At 52.9% G+C, this 17,728-nt stretch overlaps 2 protein-coding genes across 3 annotated transcripts; both read left to right on the top strand.

Moving 5' to 3' along the window:
- The first annotated feature begins 258 nt into the window (after positions 1–258).
- On the top strand, positions 259–9,027 carry Ntn5 (netrin 5). The gene is made up of 8 exons (XM_085682907.1): positions 259–283; positions 504–556; positions 1,508–2,150; positions 5,698–5,886; positions 6,053–6,202; positions 6,486–6,539; positions 7,082–7,162; positions 8,554–9,027. The coding sequence occupies exons 1-8, from the start codon at positions 259–261 to the stop codon at positions 8,913–8,915; spliced, it is 1,557 nt and encodes a 518-aa protein (XP_085539033.1). The 3' UTR covers positions 8,916–9,027.
- Positions 9,028–13,032: 4,005 nt separating this feature from the next.
- On the top strand, positions 13,033–17,694 carry Ca11 (carbonic anhydrase 11 (inactive)). 2 transcript variants are annotated; one of them, XM_085682734.2, is made up of 9 exons: positions 13,043–13,510; positions 13,598–13,672; positions 14,384–14,526; positions 15,510–15,695; positions 15,903–15,998; positions 16,138–16,210; positions 16,542–16,696; positions 16,796–16,961; positions 17,497–17,694. In XM_085682734.2, exons 1-9 carry the CDS (start codon positions 13,444–13,446, stop codon positions 17,520–17,522), a joined length of 987 nt encoding a protein of 328 aa, XP_085538860.1. In that variant the 5' UTR covers positions 13,043–13,443; the 3' UTR covers positions 17,523–17,694. The 2 variants fall into 2 exon arrangements, with proteins under 2 accessions (XP_085538859.1, XP_085538860.1); XM_085682733.2 differs by having other exon boundaries at positions 13,033–13,510; positions 16,796–17,694.
- The last annotated feature ends 34 nt before the right edge of the window (positions 17,695–17,728 follow it).

Here is a 17,728-nt window from a genome sequence, read left to right as displayed (position 1 = left end):
TGTAGCCAGGTAGGAGATGCATGCCTAAGTGGAGAAGGCAGGCAGGGCTTCTTAAAGATCCCACCAGTCCAGCAGAGGTTGACTGTGGGCCTACATAGAGAACTCACAGCCTGATACTTTACGGTGTTAGGAACCAGAAGGTGGAACTCCGAAATTACCCAGCAAGAAACGTGCTTACATGAGGGGCTAGGGCTTAGGGAAGCTGGCAAATTCTACACGAAGGCTCCAGAATCCTGGGGCAGGGATCAGGCCTATGATATGGGCAGGGGAAACATCGTGTTTGGTAAATGGCAGTGGGGCACAGGCCTGTGTAGCTCTCAGCCCAGGCACAGATTCAGAGGTTCATGCATGGGGTCAGAGAAGTCCCCAGGTCTTCAGTTCTCAGTGGGGAAAGTGGAAGGCCTAACACTTCCTGGACTCTGGATTTCCGGTTTCCAAGTGCCCTGACATCCGGCACACACCTTATGCCACTTCCTGCTTTTTGCCTTTTCTCCCATATTTAGACCCCAACATCAGCTCCCCCATCTGTTTTGAGGGCATGAGCATTGTGGGGAATGTGGGGATTTGGATCCATGCCTGAGATTCAGGGTAGCAGGTGGGATCCCTGCCCAGAAAGGCCCTAAAAATCTAACTGCAGGGTCCTAACCCTGAGTTCTAATGGAAGTTTAGGCTTCTGCCTTTCCAGTACCACGGGCTTCTGCTCTCCAGCTCCGAGGTGTTGTTGGTTTCCAGCCCCCATACTCCATCCTTCCCTCAGCTCTGTTCTCTGGCTGGACACCTGGCGGGGAAAGGGTTAAGGGTGGAGGGCTGGGGTAGACAGCAGAGAGGCCAGGGCTGTTTGGCAATAATCCCTCTCCGTGCACAGGGTGTGGAGAACAAAGTTAGAACCCCATCTGGGAAAAGCTTCCACTCTGATCTACGTGGGCCGAGGCCTTGGCCTCCACTTCTGATGTTCTATTGGGCACCACCGGCTGGCTCTCCCTTCCCTCTTGGGCTCCTTACTGCCCTCGGGCTTTCCTGTGAGTCTCTGAGCCTACCTGCTCTTCCCTCTCAGCCCCAGATCCTCCTAGTTTCATGCCATCCAACTATCCATTCCGGTGTCCGTCCTCTGCCTCACCGCTCTGCTTTCCCCAAGGTCGGTGTCTCTTTCTTCCCCCAGCCATGCCCTTCATCTCTTCCTTGACACACCCTTCTAGGTTTTCACATCTGTTGGTACCGCTGCTTCCTCATCTACCCCTCACCCTCTCCCCAGGGCCTCTACCCCCTTGACACTGATGGATAACTTTGGGGTGTTAAGCTCTGGATTAGTTCAGGCAAAATTCTTGATTTTGCTTGCGTTCTTTTCCCTCTGGGTTATATAAACAGTAATTCTTCCCAGATGGAACTATTTTCCTCGCTTCAAGGCAGTTGGGGAGGGGGCTCAGGCAGGGCGGGAAGGGACGCAGGCCCACAGGGATCCTCAGCAGAGTGGAGGCTGACTGAGGCCCCTCTACCACCTCTTCTATAGGTGCTGTCTCCTGTGACCACGCCCATTGCCTTCGTTCTCTTGCTTCTCCTTAGCCAGGCCACCTCAGATCCATGCTATGATCCAGGAGGGCGCCCTCGCTTTTGCCTCCCACCAGTGACCCGGCTGGCTGGCAGGGTAGCAGCCCCCTGTCCTCAGACCTGTGCTCTCCCTGCAGCTAGCCCTGGCTCTGCCTGCAACGGTAGTCTGACCCTGGACCTGAATGGCCCCTTCCTCTTGACATCTGTCACCCTGCGATTCTGCACCCCAGGGCCTCCAGCCCTGGTTCTTTCTGCTGCCTGGGCCCCTGGAGGCCCCTGGAGGCCACTATGGCGCAGGCCTGCCTGGCCTGGAGCTCTGGGGGGGCCCGAGAGGGTAACCTTTCACTCCCCACCAGGCCCCAAGGCCAAGATAGTGGTCAGCCACCTCCGTGTGGCGTTTGCGGGCCAGGCAGGGCTGGTGACCACTGGGGTAAGAGGCCGCTGCCAGTGCCATGGCCATGCAGCCCGCTGTGCTACCCAGGCCCAGCCCCCACGCTGCCGCTGCCGCCACCACACTACTGGTCCAGGATGTGAGAGCTGCCGTCCATCCCATCGAGACTGGCCCTGGCGGCCTGCCACACCCCAGCACCCTCACGCGTGCTTGCGTAAGTCGTGGGTACTGTCCCCAACCCTTGCCACTACTTGGCCCCCTGGGACAACTTGCAATTGGCCCCCTGTCCCAAAGCATGCAGAATGCTCTCCCCTCAGAATTGCTTTGCTCAGCCTCATGTTGTGTTGTGATCTGGTTCTCTTTCCTTATTTACCAAGCATGTCAGATACATACCCCTCCCCACACACACACACACAGAGACATACACACAGGAACCCCTCTGTCAGGGGCTCCACAAGCAGCCACCTGACACCAGAGGCAGTACTGAGCAGAACATATCCCAGGGCCTAGTGTGGCACTGGGTTCGGGCAAGGGTCCAAGCACATACATTTCCTGACTCCTAGAAGACACGGCACAGAAATGTTTAATTATAAAACATTACAATGGACCACTAGCTGCCAGCCCATTGTCTGCATGGGGAGACTGTGACCACAATTCACTTACACAAGGTCACACAGGTATCAGGTATGACTGTGGATCCTCTCCTGCTCAGCTCCCAAGGGCGCTATCATACTAGGTGCCCCTGGACACAGTCAGAAGCAGCTTCAGCAGATGGCCTTGGTTCACAGCTGTGTGGCCCCAGGCAAGGGAGCTGACCTCTCTGTGCCTGTTTTCTTATCCTAAGAGTAGCGCCAGAGACAACAGTATCCTGAAGGCTGCAGAGAAGCAGCAGGGAGCCAGAGTGCACAAAGTGAGCACAGCCTCATCCCTCACTTGGGAGCACCTGCTACCTGGGACACCACTCCCAGGCAGAAAGGAGAATTGAGATGACTGAAGGACTTGTCCTAGATGCTGTCACCCCTCTTCCTCCAGTCACACTGTCCACTCTGTTTCCACCTGTCTGTGACCTCAGCTTGTGGGTGATCAATGCACTGGCAGACTGGCAGACAGATGCAGACAGACACACACATTCCTAAGTTTTTTTTTAAATATTTATTTATTATGTATACAGTGTTCTGTCTGTGTGTGTGTGGGCGGGCCAGCAGAGGGCACCAGACCTCATTACAGATGGTTGTGTGCCACCATGTGGTTGCTGGGAATTGAATTCAGGACCTCTGGAAGAGCTGCCAGTGCTCTTAACCTCTGAGCCATCTCTCCAGCCCACATTCCTCAGTCTTTCAGGGAGGCCAGGTCCCAGCCTTCCACCCTCCACCACCCCCGGAATCAGCAGGGGAGACTCACGTGTCCTAAGGCTGGGGCGGGCTCCATCCTGGGCTTGGGTAGGGCCTAGGTGCTAGGGAGGCTGTATTCCTGAGTATGATCACAGTTACCCAAGTTAAGAGAAGTGCAGCCCTGGGGACCTGGATGAAAGGCAGTGGCACACTCCTGTGGCTTTACAGACGAGGCAACTTGACTGTCCTCTACCTGTCATGTTGTTTCGGGGGGGGGGGGAGTGAGGCAAAGCCATCTCTCCGGATCAGAAAGGAGCTGAAGTCTGCCTCTACAGAGGTCCCGAGCAGCACTGCCATGTAGAGCCATCTGAACCCTTGTGTGTGTGTGTGGGGGGGGGGGGGACAGACAGCCTCACTAGACAGGGAGCAACAGAGGTGGGGGAAGGAGTGTCACTCTCTCAAGGACATACAGCTGTCTCTACCCTTACTACGTTGCCCCTCTGCTCTGCCTCAGGGGAGCCGCCAGCCCAAGCTCTCAGTCTCGAAATCCAGGTCCTGTCATAGAGTACCCAGGTACTCTGATTTAATATCTCTCTAAAATTCCTGCAACACATACAGATCCCTGGGCCTGGTGATGCTGACTGAATTACTCTTTGATTTATGTGGGTGCGTTTTTTGTTGTTTGTTTCAGTTTTTTTTAAGACTTATTTATTTATTATGTATACCGTGTTCTATCTGCATGTATACCTGCAGGCCAGAAGAGGGCATCAGATCTCATCATAGATGGTTTTGGGCCTCCGTGTGGTTACTGGGAGTTGAACTCAGGACCTCTAAAAAGCAGCCAGTGCTCTTAACCTCTGAGCCATCACTTCAGCCCACCTCCCCCCATTTTTGACAGTGTCTCACTATGTAGCTTCAGCTGCCTGGAACTCAATGTGTAGAGCAGACTGGCCTCGAACTCATAGGATCCACCTGCCTTTGCTTCTTGAGTACTGGGATTAAAGGTGGTCCACCATGCCCAGGAATTTATGTGATTAAGAACTAGCTAGGCAGCCGAACAGTAGTAATGCATGCCTTTAATCCATGCACTCGGGAGGCAGAGGCTGGCGGATCTTCATGAGTTTGACGGCAGCCTGGTCTACAGAGTGAGTTTCTAGACTGCCAGGGTATCACAGAGAAACCCTGTCTCAAAAAACTAAAAGAACTAGCCAGGCATGGTAAAACTCTATTATATACCAGTACTCAGGAGATGGAAGCAGTAAGATCCTAAGTTCTAGGCCAGTCTGGTCTTCATGAGGCCCTGTTTCTCCTGCAATCAGCCAAACAAATTATAAAGGTTTCCTAGTGCTTCTGATCAGCAGTAGGGTATGTGAGAGGCGAAGGTCCTTGTGCTCACAGATGAGCACCAGAGAACCAGGAATGTTAAACGCACAGTCGTTCCTTCAAAGGGAGGGATGGATAACCTGTTTTCCTCCCAGAGGCTGGGAGCAGCCCTGGTTAATATCCTGGTGACCTTCGCACTATCTGTGTGGCTGAGACCACACCAGAGCCTCCCCCAGACCCTTGTTTATTGTTTTCAGTCTGCAGAACCCATCTTTATGAAAGATGTCACTTGTACTTTTCAGAGAGTTTCAAGCTTTGTTGTGTACACAGGATTGAGTTCTTTATCACCGGGAAACTTCACCAAATTGTGCTGTGCTTAACTATGCCTAAAATAAACTCCTCAGGGTCAGATTCTCAGAGCTTAAGCCAACACCAGTACTGAGTCGTGTTGAACATTGTTCTGCTGGCTGTGGTGATTGTAGAGTGGTGGGTTTGATAGTTACTGCCTTCACGAATCTGAAAAACGCTCCCAGGAAAACACATATGTTCAACCAATCTGTGGGCTTTGTGGAGGCCTTAGGACACAAGCCCAGACGCTGCTTCTGCTGCTTCCTGGTTGTGCTGCCTCCAGCACGTGACTTCACCTCTGTGTTTCATTTCCCAACCTATGAAATGGGATGGTGGTGTCCAGGATGGAACACACTCAGTAAACAGTGCCTGGTGCATGGAAGCACCATAGGCTTGGCGCACACTCTATGCTGGGTTCTAGGCTGAGCATGTTTATCTTAATCTCCTTGGATGTAAACACAGCAGATGCCATCCTACAGTCGATGGGGCTGAGCTACAGGATAGAGTAGTCCCCTTCATGCAGAGGCAGGGGTTCCCCCAACTTAGCCCATTCTTTCCGCACTATGGCCTCTCAGGAGGGTCACAGGCTAACTAGTCCAATGCCACAGCTCAGCATGAGAATTAAGACATCCTGGGAATGAGCCGAAGGCAGTTTCTAAAACCACAGAACTATCTTCTTTCCTGAGAAAGCTGGGGATGGGAGACAGACCTGGCCCTAACGTGCCTGTATGACAGTTTCTGACATCATCTTATCCCCAGCCTGCTCCTGCAACCAGCATGCCCGACGCTGCCGATTCAACTCCGAGCTGTTCAGGTTGTCAGGTGGCCGTAGTGGGGGTGTGTGTGAGCGGTGCCGCCACCACACAGCTGGGCGGCACTGTCACTACTGCCAGCCAGGGTTCTGGAGGGACCCAAGCCAGCCCATCACTAGTCACAAGGCATGCAGGGGTGAGTGTGACCTGAAGCCAAGCCAAAGGGGAAAGGACACCGCTAGGATTCTGTATTGACAGACACAGAGGTGGGTGTGAGGGAGGAGGCTAGATGCTCAGATCTGGGATTCACAGACTGTAGGGAGCCTACTGGTCCCAAATAGCTCCTTTCTTTTGTCATGAAGCCTGCCAGTGCCACCCAATTGGAGCAACAGGAGGGATGTGCAACCAGACCAGTGGCCAGTGTTCTTGCAAGTTAGGGGTCACAGGCCTGACATGCAGTCACTGTGGTCCTGGATACCAGCAGAGTCGCTCACCCAGGATGCCCTGCCAACGTAAGTCCCACAACACTTGACTCCATAAACCCTGAGCCGGGACAACTGTACTGTGGCTTTGGCTTTTGGGTGTCAGTGGATGAATTCAGGTTCTTCAGAGAATCTGGGTCTGAAACTACATTACAGACTCTTCAACCTTGGGGAAAAGGCTAAGGTTTTGGGCTCCTTGTTCTTACGAGGGAAGAGGCGGGTAAAGAATGGGTGCACCTTTGGGAGTTGGCATGCCTGGATTCCTCGTGGTGATTTCTAGAGATTAAACTGAATTTCTCCTCTGCTCTGACAGGAATTCTGGAGGCAACAACAGCCCTTGCTACTACCCCTATCGCGTCTCGGTCTGGTAAGAGGCTGGCATAGACACTGCGGGCACCGAGGGGATCTGGGAAGGGCTTCCTGGGGCCGGAAGGGACACAGCCCTCCTTTTAATATTTATTTATTTATTTTTATTACTTTTTTCACTTGGTTTTTCGAGACAGGGTTTCTCTGTGAAACAGTCCTGGCTGTTCTGGAACTTGCTTTGTAGACCAGGTTGGCCTTGAATTCACAGAGATCCACCTGTCTCTGCCTCCCAAGTGCTGGGATTAAATGTGTGCGCCATCACTGCCCAGCGGTGTATTTTTGTGGGGTTTTTTTTTTTTTTTTTGAGATAGGGTTTCTCTGGGTAGCCCTGGTGGAACTTAGTGTGAAGACCAGGTTAACCTCAAACTCATAGAGTGGCCTGTCTTTGCCTCCTGGGTGCTAGGATTAAAGGTGTGTGCCACCATGCCTGGCCTCCAGCCCTTATTGAGGTGTAGACAGTCCAACTGCCTATGGAAACAGGGTGGGGAGATGGGTTGTCCTCCAGGCCATGGAGCCCACTGCACAGAGCCTGACCCTCTCCAGACCCACAGTGTCAAAACTACTGCAACGTTTCGGACACCAGTGTGCACATGAGCCTTCAGAGATACTGCCAGCAGGATTACGGTAAGTGGTGGAGAAAAAGAGGCCTGCTTTCTCTCCGCCCTGTCATTTTCTTATCTTAAATGAGAAAGAATGCTAGAGCCCAAAGGACTCTTCCTTGCCAGGATGTACTGGAACAGAAGACGACGGTGGGGGACAGTGGGGAGGAACCCCTACCTTCCGTGTCTCCTTGTCCCCCATACTCTTGCACTTCCAGTGTTCTCCTGACGTCTGCCTGGTATCTGGAATGCTGGAGGAAGAGGGACTTAGATGAACAGAGGGCCCTTGTTCTAGCCTATCCTCCTTTCAGCTCCAGACACGAGCCCTTGTTCCCTCCAGTCCCCAGTCCTGAGGCCCATGAACTCAGCTCTCATTCAGGAGTCAGGGCTAGCTAAGAGACACAAACCAGCCCCAGTTACTTCCTTCTGTACAGGACCATGGCCCCTTTGCTCTCAGGATCATCAACCAGCTTCCCTGTCACAGGTCTTTGAGGTGGAACTTCTACCCACCTCTTCTCAGGGGCACTCCCCCACAGACCTGGCTTGTTGGTCAGAGACCTTAACCTAGTCACAGGCCTTGGCACTCCGTTCATCCTTTCGACCCCCAGTTCACCCCAGACTCATCTCTCCCGAGGCCTCTACTCCTGGGGATCTTCCCAGTGTTCCACCAATACTCTGGGTTTAGCTAGGCGCAGGCTCAAAGTCACCAGCTCCCAGGAGACTGCGGCAGAAGTGCAGTGAGTCCTGGATTAGTTTAGGTTACAGAGTAAGTCCTAGCCCAGCCTCAACACCTTGGTGTGACCTTGTTGCCAGAACAATGGAATCCTGAGGCTACCGTTATGGTCCCAAAAGCTCTAGCCAGCATTATCTCAGCAAACTCTTGGTGCCTGACCCGCATCGTCCTGAACCTCCACCTCCCTCATCTTTCTCAATCACAGCCCTACTTCACAGGGCCCTTACGACCCTGATCGTGGACTTCCCCTCCCCCTCACATACACCATGGCGCTCACCATCCTAGACCACCTCACATGCCCTTCCCAGCTTTGATCCCAGCCTTTACTTCATATATTGAGTGGTTCTCAACCTTCCTAATGCTGGGACACTTTAATACAGTTCCTCATGCGGTGGTGATTTCCCCACCACCACCATAAAATTATTTTCGTTGCTGCTTCCTAACTGTAACTTTGCTACTGTTATGGATCATAATATAAAAATCTGTGCTTTCCGATGGACTTAGAGACTCCTGAGGAAGGGTTTCACCCTAAAGCAGTCGAGACTCCATAGACTGAGAACCGCTAATCTCTACCCTGCCTGTCCCTTCCTACCACCATATGGTTGGGTCTTCTCCACCAGGCCTGACCTCACTCCTCAGGGACAGCCTCCCTCCCGCTTGTCTGACATGGTGTCTTCCCGCAGTTCTACACGCACAGGTTTCAGCGTCGGAGGCCGTGGGTCCTGAGTGGTGGCGCCTGGCTGTGCACGTGCTGGCTGTGTACAAGCAGCGCGCGTGGCCCGTGCGCCGTGGTGGCCAGGAGGCCTGGGTGCCCCGCGCTGACCTGGCCTGCGGCTGCCTGCGCCTGCGCCCGGGGATCGACTACCTGCTGCTGGGCAGTGCTGCCGCCAGCCCCGACCCTGCGCGCCTCGTCCTGGACCGCCACGGCCTCGCCCTGCCGTGGAGGCCACACTGGGCCCGGCTGCTGCGGCGCCTACAGCAGAAGGAGCGCGGTGGCGCCTGCCGCGGCCCACGGCCTCCCACGCCCAGTCGGCCCAGCCGCTAAGCTGAGCCTGAGCGCCCCAGGAGCCATGCGGGGTGGGAGTGAGCAGAGCCTCGACCTCGTCGTGGGCGCTTCGCTGTGGAGCCAATCAGAAGCTGCGGCGTTCGTGGCGTCATTCCGCACGACTTTTAGCCAAAGGCTTGAAGCCACATGCAGGCCTTTGGGGCCGGAAGTTGTCTCGGAAAGCCTCATGTCCAGTGGACTTGTGTCTACAGACCCCTGATCTATGTTGGGAGAGTCTTTAGGAGGCGAATAAAGAAGGCCTTGAGTAAATTTGCCCAGCGGAAGTTCTAAATAAGTTATCTGAGAGAAAGGGGCCAACGCTCTTGGAAAGGACTCCAGGGGAGACCCTGAGTGCTAGTTGGATTCGTGTCGCTTGATGATTAACCAAAAGACAATAGGCTAGGTATGGCTGGGAATGGCAAGACAGTTGGCAAAGGTGCCCAGAAGGCTCATTTATTTAGAAAGTTTGGCGTTTAGATACGTTAGTACTCTCATATGTATTGAGATAGTCTCTACAAAAGAAGGAACCTTGAGTCTCACCTGGTCTTGAAATATGGTGTAGAGCCATGGTGGTACACATCTCAGCCTTAGCAGATGGAGGATCAGGAGCCCAAGGATTATCTAACAAGTGCTATTTGCAGATAAAACCGATTTATCTACATGAAGGGTTTGCAACGGGCCTGGCTCAGAGCAAGCACCAAATAAGTTTCCTGTTGTTATTTGAAAACGCAGAGGCCTCCCTGGCCTGCCAGTACTCTGAAGGGAGGACCTTGCTGGGCTCCCAAAGCAGTGGGTGTGGAAGGCAGGGAGAGAGATAAGGAAGTTCACAGGGGCTGTGGGAACCCTCGGAGCTATTGGAGCGCTGGCTCTGCCACCTCCCACCCAAGAGCCTGGATGAAAGTGTGGCGCAGAGGGAGCCTTATTTGTTTCTTGTGACTCAAACTTTGTTTCCAGCAGCCGAAGCAAATTGGCATGAAATCCACATCTGTGCCACTTGCCGACCAGGCCCTTCCCATTTCTCCCTCAAGGCGCCAGCCCTGCCTGTCTGTGCACAATAACGGAGGTGGCACAGGTGGCCCCTGTCCACCTCAAAGCATAGCCAACTGACTTCACTGTGGTGGGGGTGGGGGCGGCTCTCCTGAAGTCTGTATTTGTTCTATGAGGACCTAGCCTGGGGTGGGGGAGCTCCAGATGAAGGGAAAAGTTTTTGGAAAGATTCAGAAACTGGGGCTGGGCCTGTAGCTCAACTCATAGAGTGCTTGCCTAGCATGCATGGGTCCCTGGATTCGGTCCCCTTTACCCACCCCCCCCCCCACCAAAAAAAATCAGGAGTGGTGGTAAAAGTCTACCATCACAGCACTGGAGAGTTACAAAGTAGGAAGATGAGAAGTTCATTCTCAGCTACATAATGAACTAGAGGTCAGTCTGGGCTACATGAGACCCTGTCTCCAAAACAACAGCAAAACTCCAGCAACTAGAGGCAGAAGAGAGATTCCAAGCCAGGTATGGTGCACACCTGGAATCTCAGCGTGTGGAAAACTGGGACAGGATGAGCTGGAGTTGGGATTTGAGACTAACCTGGGCTACACAGTGAAACTTTGCCTCAAAAACCTAGTTTTCACAGTAAACTATGTGGCTTAAGAAAACAGATATTAGCCGGGTAGTGGTGCACACCTTTAATCCCAGCACTTGGGAGGCAGAGACAGGTGGATCTCTGAGTTTGAGGCCAGCCTGGTCTACAGAGTGAGTTCCAGGACAGCCAGCCAGTGCTACACAGAGAAACCCTGTCTCAAAAACAAACAAAGAAAGAAAGAAAAGGAAAAAAGAAATTAAGAAGGAAAGCAGGAATTATGTGGAGTGATGGAGGCGGCCTGATCTCTGTGAGTTCAAGGTGAGTCTGGTCTACAAAGCGAATTACAGGACAGCCAAGGCTGTTACTCAGTGAAACCTTGTCTTGAAAAACCAAAAAACAAAATAACAAAAAACAATGACAATGACAAAAACAGGTATTTACTGTCCCACATTCTAGAGTTAATTTTTTGTTTTGTTGTTTTTTGTTTTTCTCTTGGCTGTTAAGGGTACTTGTTTTTTGATTAAGGTCCATCATAATAATCAAGGGTGATATCTCAAATAATACTCGGGTAGTGCAGGATTGTCATCCCAGCCACACAGAACATTGAGGCAGGAGGCTGAAAAGTTCAAGATCTCTCTGAACTAGAATGAGGCCTTGAAAGGCCTGACTGAACTACATACTAAGAAACTGCATCAAAAGGAGAAGCAACAAAGGGACTGGAGATGAACCTTATCTGCAGAACGCTAGTCTAAAATCCCCTAGTTATGTCTGGGGCAACAGTAGAGCACCTGTCGAAAATTCCTGCAGTGGGGGGCTGGAGGATATGGCTCAGCTATAGAGCGCTTGCCTAGCATACATAAAGCCTGGGGTTCAATCCTCAGTGATGGGGAAAGCAAACAAACAATACTTTAGTCACACAAGCTAAGACCCCTTTGTCAAATAAGGCCTCTAGGTTCCAGGGTTTGTGGCATTTTAGCAGCAGAGCGAATGCTAGTCAGTCCACTGCAGCGGGTGTCACCTGTGGAATAGGGCAGATGCTGACCCCACGTATGGGCAGCTTCAGGACTGAGAGACACAGCTGGGCCTTTCTGCCAGTGTTCCTGCTTCTGGTACGTTTGTTCTGCTTGCTGCCCATGCCCTGGTCTATATTTTTCCTTTGTTTTTTGAGACCTGGCCCAGGTGGTCTCCATGAACTTTCCCAACTCACCAAGTCTACCTGCCTGCCCCCTCCCCTCTGTCCGAGAGGCCCTCTTCAAGTCATTTGGTCTATGACTGGCCCAATCCTCTGCCTGAGTATTTATCCTTTGGTTTTGCTCTCTGCATGAGTAACTGTGTTTAGGGTCCCTGATGTCCAGGTCTGTTTCTATGTTTCTGTCTTTTATCTCTGTCCTGCATTTCCTGCCTGAATGGTCCTTCTATCCTATCCCTTAATGTCTGCCTCACCCTATGTCTTTCTCTGTATCTGTTTGGCTCTGTCTCTCTCCTTGCCTGCCCTTCTGGCTCCTTTAATCCCATGAGTGGGTTGCTCTGCTTCAATTTTTAATGTTTTTCTTTTTCTTTTCTTTTTTCTTCTTTCTTTCTTTGTTTCAATTTCCTTTTCAAGACTGGGTTTCTCTGTGTAGTCCTGGCCTCCTGGGACTTGCTCTGTAGACCAGACTGACCTCAAACTCAGAGATCCACCTGTCTCTGCCTTCTGATTGTTGGGATTAAAGGCATACACCCCCACCCCAACTTCTAAAGTTATTTCTTGGTGCCTGCCTCTTCCCACATCTTTGTCCTTCTGTGTCTCATTCACTCTCGTTCTCTGTGGGCTGCCAGTTGTTTTGTTTAGACAAGCAAGGTCTTATTGTGCAGTCTAGGCTGGCTTCAAATCTTCACCCCCTGAATGCTGGGGTCACAAGTAGGAACCACCACGTTTGGTCTGTGCATTTACTGTCTTTGTCTCCTTCCCTGTGGCCTGGCACCATGATTTCAGTGCCTGAGCCCTTGTCTCTCTGTCTCTATCTCTCCTTTCTGCGTGACATCTTGATAATTTTTTTTTCTCTAAGCATGTCTCTGACTCTGTGACTCTAATGTGTCTCTGTACTTGTCTTCCTTCCTGCCTGGTTCTGAATATGAAGTCTCTCTGTGTGTCTCTATTTCTCTGTCTCTCCCTCCTATCTGACATCTTGCTCTCACCCCCCCCCCCCCCACCTTTCTGAGCACTCAGGCTCGCCTCCAGCCTTCGCCTCACACCGCGTCCCCTAAGCCTCTACCTCCCCCTCCCGGCCAGCTGCCTTTCTGCACTCCAGGTCCCCAATGCCTAGTGGCATTCTGGCCTTGGCACCTGGAGCAGGGGGCCTCGGGTTCTCTCAGTTGCGGCTCCTCCCTTCCCAGGGCTGGGTCCCCGGGTGCGGCCCTTTTTACTGCGGAGGCCCCCAGTCAAATATCAAACCAGTGGGAGCAAGCGGGTGCTAAAGAGGGAAGCAGGATCAGAGGTGATGGGGGTGGGGATAGGGAGGGAGCGGGGGAAGAGAAGGAGGAGATGGAAAGAGGGAGAGGCAGCACCGGGAGAGGGAGGAGGTGAGATAGGAAGGAAGGCTGAGTCGAACAGGGAGGAGGAGGACCGAGGGAAGAAGAGAAGGCAGGGTGAGGGAGGAGGCGGAGGGAGTGCACGCGGCGAGTGCGCGGCTGGGTTCGCTGGATGAGAGAGCGAGGGGTGTGCATTGGCACCAAGAGGGACCCGGGGCCAGCGAGACCGATCGCAGCTCTGGGAGATAGAACGAGAGCAGGGCGCCGGCCCAGGCGGGCGGAGGAGTGTGCTTCAAACCGGCACTGGGGTGCGCGGTCCCAGCCCCTGCATCTCGGGAGCTAGGTCTCCCGTGCTGGGGACAGCCAGGCTGGAAGTCCCAGGAGGAGGGGAGGGAAGAACTAGGGGGCCGGGAGCTGGGAAAGGGTCGCTCTGAGGCCTCTTGGATGGGGGGTGCGGCTCGCCTGAGCGCCCCTCAAGCGCTGGTACTCTGGGCCGCACTGGGAGCGGCAGGTAAGACCTGGGGGTCCGGGCAGCAGCCCCTAAGGGAGGAGCGGGGTGGGGTGCCTAGGAGAAGGATGCAGGCTGCTCTCTTCCTAGCTCACATCGGACCTGCACCTGATCCTGAGGACTGGTGGAGCTACAAGGAGAATCTCCAGGGAAACTTCGTGCCAGGTGCAAACAGGGTGGAGACCCGGAGCCCGACCCCTTATTCCTAGGCGCTGTTTTCCCCAGACTCCAGACTTTGGGTCCTCAATCCTCTCATCTTCCACAGGACCAACGCTCCCAGCCCCTTCTTTCTTCCCCCAGGAGTGAGCCCCAGCCTCTGAACCTCAGCGGCTCACCATGGGACATTATACATGCGCATTTCAAGTAGTGAGTGGGAGTGAGTGCAAGGAAAGAAAAGTGTGGGGGTGGAGAGATGGAGGTGGTGTTTGCAGTCGGAGGCCTGTCCTATTCCTGCTGAAAGAACAGACTCGGCAGCGCAGGTCCCTGCCCCGCCCCTCACCCGTGCCTTCGAAGCCCTCTTCTGCAACTCTCCCCTAATACTCTAATCCAGCTGTGGAACTTGGGAGACTAAAAGAACTACAACTCCCATGGGGCTATGGGACAGACAGGAGATGAATTAGTTGGCTTCACCTCTGAGGCCTATTGGGAGCTGTAGTTCTGTTTTTACATAGCCTTAAATTGGGAACAATACATGGAGGAGTTTGGAGCTCCTGGGAAAGGATTCCAAAATTCTTTTAGGAAATAGGATTCTGGCTTTTCTGTGGTTTTCTCTTAGCTTCAGATTTCTGCCCTCTTTCTTCAGATGAGTTGGTTATCCCTGCCCCAGTCCAACACAGCAGGTCCTGACCGGGATCCAATCTACTTCTGTTCCCACAGGACCTCCCTTCTGGGGCCTGGTGAACGCTGCCTGGAGCCTATGTGCTGTGGGAAAGCGGCAGAGCCCCGTGGATGTGGAGCTGAAGCGGGTTCTTTACGACCCTTTTCTGCCCCCACTTAGGCTCAGCACCGGGGGAGAAAAGGTAAGGAACCTTGCATTGGGGTGAATTTGAGCAGAGGGCCTGTGCTGAGGCGGCTGGTGAGCTGTGGGGAACAAAAGGTACCAGCTGGGTGGAGAGAGGCGCCTTACTCTCTGGAGATCACCTGTTCTTCCATTTCCCACTGGTTTCCTCGACTTCCCATGTTTGCCAAAATTGATGAAAACAAAATTCAACCCACGCCAAGCTTTTGAAAAGGCTAAACCCACGAATGTGCACAAGACCCACACAATAGGTGTTGTTTTCTCATCTTTAGTCTATATCTATATTATACACTCTCCTTAAGAGAGCTGGCACCCTGAGCCAAAGCCTCAAAGTCATTTTCTAGTCTGTCCTTCAGTTCCTCAGATCTACTTTCACACTAGGCTCATGACAATCATTCCTGTAATTCCTGTCCTTTTCATTTCCTGCCCCTCCACTGTCCGCCCTTATCCAATCCTCCCCAGTCCCTCGTCTAGCCTTCAGCTCTATATCCTGTAGTCCATTACTCAAACTAAAGCTCCCCTCCGTGTAGCACACTGTCATCCTAGCTACATAGGAGGCAGAGGCGTGAGGATCTCTGTGAGTTAGAGGCCAGCCTGGTCTATAAAGCAAGTCCCAGGACAGCCAGAGCTGTTATAGAAAAAACCCTGTCTCAAAACAAACACAATAAACAAACAAACAAACAAATAAATAAATGAAAGGAAGAGGAAAGGCTTACTCTATAGCCTAGTCTGGACTGGAACTCATGGTACTCCTCCTGTCTCGGCTTCCTCGGGGCTAGGATTACAAGCCTGAAATAGTACTCCTAGTCTAGTACTTGTTAACCGAATTAATTCTTCTATGTTGAATATCTGTAGAAGACATGGTCTGAGCCTGTGGAATGGCTTATGCCTAATCAATATTCGTCGTTGGACTCAGGGCATGGATGAGTGGAGCATGGGCGGGAGCCGTCTCTGTGTCCCCAATAGCTTCTACCTCTCCTGCAGCTCCGGGGAACCTTGTACAACACTGGCCGCCATGTCTCCTTCCTACCTGCATCCCGCCCTGTGGTCAACGTGTCTGGGGGTCCTCTTCTTTATAGCCACCGACTCAGTGAACTTCGGCTGCTGTTTGGATCTCGAGATGGGGCTGGCTCTGAACACCAGATCAACCACCAGGGCTTCTCTGCTGAGGTGGTGCCCTCTAACCTATGACCCTCCTCCACACTAGGCCACCCTATTTTGTTTATCTTCACCTTATCCATCTACCAAAGGCTGCCTGTCCTCACCCTAAGTACTGATCCCTACTGCAATTCTGGACACCAAAAGCCTTAGAGTTGAAACCATTCTCTTGACCCTTCTGCTAAGGACCCCTTCTCTGTGTGCCCCCTACTCCCCCAGGTGCAGCTAATTCACTTCAACCAAGAACTCTACGGGAATCTCAGTGCTGCCTCAAGGGGCCCCAATGGCCTGGCTATTCTCAGCCTCTTTGTCAATGTGAGGGAGGCAAGATGGGCAACTGGCTTCCAGGGTGTGAGGGACAAGGGAGGCTGGGAGGCTAGGCTCCTTATTCTGGGGTGGTGGGCCTTTGGGGAGCCCTGGGCTGCTGTCTCCTCGCCTCATGCCCCCTGCATAGGTGGCTGGCAGCTCCAACCCATTCCTCAGTCGCCTCCTCAACCGGGACACCATCACCCGAATCTCCTACAAGAGTAAGTCCCCAGGCTTGGGGTGGAATCCCAGCTGTTAGAGAGGTTGGGGAAGGAGGGTGACAAGGCCAATCTGGGCTGCAGAGTGAGTTCAAGGTCGGTCTGGGCTACTTAGTAAGATCCAATGTCAAGACAAGAAGTGAATAGAGTGGCTGGAGATGGAGCATGGTGATAGAATCCTGACTTGAATCCCCCAGGGAGGGGCTCAGTGGTACCTGCCTCACACGCCTCCAGGCCCAGGCCTAGGTTCAATCTCCCATACTGCAACAAAGACGGTTGTGCACAGGTGGATTCCCAGGGGACACCCTTTCATGCTGGCTTGCTATCCCTTCAGATGATGCCTACTTTCTTCAAGACCTGAGCCTGGAGCTCCTGTTCCCAGACTCCTTTGGCTTCATCACCTATCAGGGCTCTCTCAGCACCCCTCCGTGCTCCGAGACTGTCACCTGGATCCTCATCGACAGGGCTCTCAATATCACCTCCCTCCAGGTGACCTCCATGTGTGCATGCTGCCCCTATCCTAAGTACTGCATTCCTTGGGCTCCGACCTTCGCACTCACCCATGTCTTCCTGTGCTTCTTGAGGCAGATGCACTCCCTGAGGCTCCTGAGCCAGAACCCCCCATCCCAGATCTTCCAGAGCCTCAGCGGTAATGGCCGGCCCCTGCAGCCCTTGGCCCACAGAGCCTTGAGGGGCAACAGGGACCCCCGGCACCCCGAGAGGCGCTGCCGAGGCCCCAACTATCGCCTGCATGGTATGCTTCATGTGTACTCCCCTTCTCGATACAGTCCGCATTATTCCAGGGCTATCTGTGTGACACATTCCTCAGTCCTTTCTCCCACTCCCCACGGAGACACCTGTTTTCCTTGTCGTACAATTACATACTCATCCACGCCCTCTGCCTACCAGCACTTTCCAAGATGGTACGGTCCAAGTCACCTGTTTACAAATGGTATGACCCTACTTATGGCTAGAGTCTTGTCTTGGCTAGTCCCTTTCTCAAAATCAACGTGGTACAATCCCTCTGTCTTCTTCACTGCCCCCGGAAATCTTCTCAACAGGGTACCATGGTACAGTCCAGACTCCCATTTTCCCCCTTCGTGTACAACAACCTTTATGCAGACCAGCCTAATCTGCACGTCCCATCTGACCCTCTTCCCTCCCTAAATGGTCCAATCCAGGAGCTACTTTTCCCAATTTGGTTTGTTCCAGCCTCCTTTAGCAGCCAGACTGTGGTAGAGCCTTATGTGCTCAGACTCCCCACCACAAGCCGGCGCCTTCTTTTGCAGTGGACGGTGGTCCTCATGGTCGCTGAGACCGCCCCCCAAAAAGAGGATTACTCCCGCCTGTTCTGAGCTTCCTCACGAGGAAAGGGGAGTCACCCTAAAACAAAGCTATTAAAGGGACTGAATGTGTCCGGCTTCTCGGTGGTTTGATTTTCAGTCGTGATTAAGAAATATCTGGTATTAAAAAAAATCTTTCCTGAACTCACGTCTTTCTGCTTTAACCTGCTATAATTGG

The sequence above is a fragment of the Myodes glareolus genome, chromosome 24 (genome assembly GCF_982192425.1).
Source record: "Myodes glareolus chromosome 24, mMyoGla1.1, whole genome shotgun sequence".
NCBI lineage: Eukaryota > Metazoa > Chordata > Mammalia > Rodentia > Cricetidae > Myodes > Myodes glareolus.
The sequence above is the reverse complement of the archived record's forward strand: the minus strand, read 5'-3'. Positions and strand labels throughout refer to the sequence as shown.